Genomic DNA, 4922 nt, shown 5'->3' on the forward strand with positions numbered 1-4922 from the left:
AAGCTTGAGTTGTCGGATAATTTACTCGTGCATTTGGTATTAATATCTCTTCCTGCACAATTTGGTCAATTTAAGATAAACTATAATTGACAAAAGGAGAGAGTACAAAGTGGACAAATTTTTATAGAACATTTAAGGACAAACTCCATGATAGCGGACCCTATGACAAAAGGGCTTCCACCCAAGGTCTTTCATGAGCAGACTGCTCACATGAGTGTTATAGAATTAGAGGATTCTTTGGTTTAGTGGGAGTTAGTCATTGTTATCAATTATGTTCTATGTTTGATAGTATATTCATATTACGTTCTGATCAGAAATAAAGTTTAGTTATTCAGTTTATTGCACTTTGTATGATAATATGGATTTCATTAAAGTAAGGTGGACCAGTTGAAAATTGACATATATTGATCACCTTCATGTGATTTTCATGCTGCACATTTCATGATTAATCTATGTCATTTAGTTGTGTTTATATTTGTGATCATTGATGGGTTTAATTATGATTGATATAATGAAAACCGCTTTGGTCCTATATATTGATGTAACTAATGGACGAGATAAGGATATGTCCAAAGTTTATAATGGAAATTTTTGAGCTCATAAAGTCTAACACATTTATAAGGATACATATATGACCAGTGGGAGATTGTTAGAATTTTTTTGGGGTCATACATGTAATAAATTAATGTGTTAGGATCATTATTTAATTAGCCAAATTAAAGTGATCTATTTAATGTAAAATTTATGGCTAAGGATGTAATTGTCATGAAAAATATTGTGTAGATACCAAAAGTCTTATTTCTATTATTTGTGATGGGTAAAATTGGAATAAGAAAACTTGAATAATCATGACCCTTCATGGAAGGGCATGAGATTCTAAACTTGAATAGGCATGACTCTTCATGAAAGGGCATGTAATTCATATAAATAAGGGGTTATGGTCCCCAATTGTAGACACGACACTAGAAAAATATCATAAAATATTTATTCTCTTTATCCCATTGAAAGAGAAACTAAGGAATTAAGAAATCTACAATTGGAAGGTCATTTTCTTATCAAGATCATCTTCTTCTCATTAAAAATTCATGGATTTTAAAGGTACGCTTCCGCTTTATTTTTCATCTTGAATTGAGTATGGATTAATAAAGTTTTATTAATTAAGAAAATTTCCAACAGTTATGTGATGAATTGTGATGACGGAATACTCCGAGTTGTTGTGACAGTTTATTTTGCTTTGTATTGTTGTGAATTGGTGTGATTCTAATTATTGTGTCGATGTGTTGAGAAATATGGTTCAGAGAGGAACCAATGATGAGTAATGCATGTGAAGGCTTGAGATGAACCTTGCGGGGCGGGCCAATGTTTTAGGTCGGCACTCTTAACTATGTCTGTTTCGAACTTTTTTTTTTGCGGGACAGGCCTAAATGGGGAGGACATGCCCGTTTGCCACCCCTAAATATAAGTGAGACTTCAGTCTAATGTTGAGTGGTGACGGGACCACATACTACAAGAAAAAAGAGCAAAGTCACAAAAACCAAAACTAAGATAGAGTTAAATCTCTCTAAACTAAGGACACTCGCACAAACAACAACCCACAAAAGATACAACAAAAACACATTAAAAAAGCCGAATTATGGTTTCATCATGGAACAAGATTCATTGATATAAATTGTGAGTATAAATTTTCTCACCTAATTAATGTATTACAAAAGTAATAATTTAGATGTGATTAAAATGAAATTTAAATAATTATTATTAATTGACCATATATAAAATATTTTTAAATTCATATAAAAAACAATTTCTACCATAAAAAATGATCAATAAAAATGTAGTTAGACTTAGACCATCTTCAATGGTGCAACTCATTTTTTAGTTCTTTATGGGTCCCACCAACCATATCATCTCAAAATAATTTATTTAATTTTTATTTTATTAGTGTAATTCTAATGGGTCCCACAACTTTATCTCATAAATTAATTTGATTGGGTACCACAATTTTTTACTAGTTGCATTGCAATGCAACTCTACTATGACATGACAAATTATTTCTATTTTTAATTATTATATTGATGTTCAGCTTGAGAAATGAGAACTCAAAGAAAAATACTAGTATTAGAGATGCTTTTAGAGAGTTCAAGTCGTTAAGAACCACACCACCCAACAAACCAATCAACAAACAATAAATAAACCACATACCGTCCAACCCACACGAATTAACAACAATAAATAATTATATTTCCAAAAAAAGGTATGGTTTGTATGTTTCCGCGTACACTATTTATATTCTCTCAATTTTTTTTATTACCTCATCATCAGATCCAAAGCACAGTGCCACCAAAACAACAATGGCAGCATCTACATTTCTAAACTTCCTATTCCCACCCCCACCTTCTCTATTCGTCACCGCCATGTCAGTTATCAGCATTGCTTCACTCGCTAACGCCGGTTTCAGTGAAGTTAGAGGAAAGCACATGAGTTATTCCAAATTCTGGAATGTTAATAACAACAATGGTAAAAAACAGCAGATGAAATTGTCGAGTAGAACTGGTATGCTATTGTTGTATACTCCTGCTTTTCTTGCTGGTGCGGCGTCGTTTTGGGTGTTTCCTGATGAAGGTTTTAGATCTACTGTTCTTCAATCTGCTGTCACGGTTCATTTCTTCAAGAGAGTGTTTGAGGTAAGTTGCTTTAAATTTTAATGATGTGTTGTGAATTGTGGTTTTGTGTGAGAGATTTTGGTTATTACTTTTTAATAATGCAAATGTATGGTTTTAAAACCTTTTGCTGTTAGGGTTTAGGGTTTCAAATTGCCCTCAGCGATGTTCTTGCGAGTTTTGAAATTGTAATTATTGCGGTTGCATGAATACTACTTAGTGACGGTTAACTTAAGATTTTTTTTTTCAATAAATAAACAATTTGTATCTAGCGGGTTAACATCAACATTTTTTTAATAAGATTTTTATTACATGCTTAATTACAGTTGCTTATGCGGTTGCAATTGTAAGTATCGTGGTCATTGCAGTTGCTTCGATACATGTTGCGATCATTAAAATGTCAATTTTGATTTGAAGGTGTTGAAATACACAATTAAGAAATGCTTAATGTTAAGATCTTTCATTGCGATTTAAGTAAATAGAGTTTTTGGTTTAAATTTTAGTTTTTGATGAAAATACTTAAGAAACATGTGCATAAATGTCCTATGTGGTTAGTAATATGGCCGGAGTGTAATTTTAAATCTTACAGTCCAATGTTGTTGTGGAGGTTACTGCATCAATAATATTGTAGTTGCTTATCGCAATTTAAAACTATAATTTGAAATTAAGATTTTTTTTATTACATTTGAAAAGGATTGAAATTTAAGGTTCTGAAATTTTAACTTTTAGTGACAATAATTGAACAAATGTGATCAAAATTGAGTGATATTTCAGCCGCGGTGACACATGTAATTTTAAAGCACCCTATAATTGTTTTCTAATGCGGTTGCAGAGACTAAGACATTAGCAATGTTTGAGTATGAGGGCCACAAATTAAAAGAATTTTTGGATGAAGAACTTTAAAAGGGAGATGTGGGTTATATACTTATATTTTCTTGGTTTTGCTATATTCCGGGCCAAGATAACGTCCGGAATGGCCAAGTTGATAAGATTGGTTAGTTTAAATAATAATTTTGTTACTATAAACTAAGTACAAAATACTAACATAGGAGTCATATTTTGCTTGAATAAGTATAAAATACTAACAATGTTCAACCTTCCACGTCTAGTTTCTTATTGAAAATCTTTGTTTGATGGAAAATGAGTGATTCTGATTCTTAATGCTTAATTGTTGTTCTGTTATGTGATTTTCAGCTCAATGAACAATGATGTTTCAACTTTACTGTGTAGGTTCTGTTTGTCCATAAATATAGTGGTTCTATGGCACTTGAGTCTGCAATGCCCATCACACTGAGTTATTTTATCTCATCTGCCACCATGATCTATGCTCAACACCTCACATTGAATCTTCCAGAACCATCAATCAATCTATTGTACCCTGGAATTGTGTTGTTTCTTGTAGGCATCACAGGCAACTTCTACCATCATTATCTTCTATCAAAATTAAGAGGAGAAGGTGAAAAGGAATACAAGATTCCTAAAGGTGGCTTATTTGAGTTTGTGATATGTCCTCATTATCTTTTTGAGATTATTGGGTTTTATGGCTTTTCCTTAATTTCTCAAACATTGTATGGATTCTCTTTTGCCATTGGCACTACTTTTTACTTGTTGGGTAGGAGTTATGCTACTAGGAGATGGTATCTCTCTAAATTTGAAGATTTTCCTAAGAATGTTAAGGCTATTATCCCATTTTTCTTCTAATTGTTGAAAAGGAAGAACTAGATATTTTAAACTATTTTGATGTGAAATGTGTTGTAATTCAAAAATCAAACATAAGAGATAGTTGTTAGTATTAGTGATTATGTTGTGATCAAATGTTTGGATTGACAGTGATATTTGCAAAATTATGGCGGCATCCTAATTTTGTTGAAGTTAGACAGTGTAGTCTTTACCAAAATTCTAGTGTTTTGCCATGATTTGGTCAAACTTGTGCAAACTTGAACATGTGTGGTTCATAATTTATGTGTATCTATGTAACAACGACATTTCAAAAAAAAAAAGTGTGTCCGTGTCTATGTCGATGCAGGACACCTACATTAACACTTGTGATTATATTTAATTTATTTATTTTTTATAATTATTATTGATGTTTAGAGGAAGGTTAATCCTAGTCAAGAGTGTTGAAAACACTTATATTGTGCATAATTGCAACCAATGCAGTTGACATTACAAACCGTTGAGGAGACTTTAAATTATTTTATATTGTAGTTGAAATTGTGTTGCATAACGCTATTCAAAATATAATGAAGAAACTAGTGAAGACAA

General features: G+C 31.8%; 1 protein-coding gene across 1 annotated transcript; it reads left to right on the forward strand.

Annotated features, from left to right (window-relative positions):
- Positions 1-2290: 2290 nt before the first annotated feature.
- LOC131647501 (uncharacterized) lies at positions 2291-4528 on the forward strand. The gene is made up of 2 exons (XM_058917397.1): positions 2291-2681; positions 3888-4528. Exons 1-2 carry the CDS (start codon positions 2349-2351, stop codon positions 4356-4358), a joined length of 804 nt encoding a protein of 267 aa, XP_058773380.1. The 5' UTR covers positions 2291-2348; the 3' UTR covers positions 4359-4528.
- Positions 4529-4922: the final 394 nt, after the last annotated feature.

This window comes from Vicia villosa, linkage group LG2, assembly GCF_029867415.1.
Source record: "Vicia villosa cultivar HV-30 ecotype Madison, WI linkage group LG2, Vvil1.0, whole genome shotgun sequence".
NCBI lineage: Eukaryota > Viridiplantae > Streptophyta > Magnoliopsida > Fabales > Fabaceae > Vicia > Vicia villosa.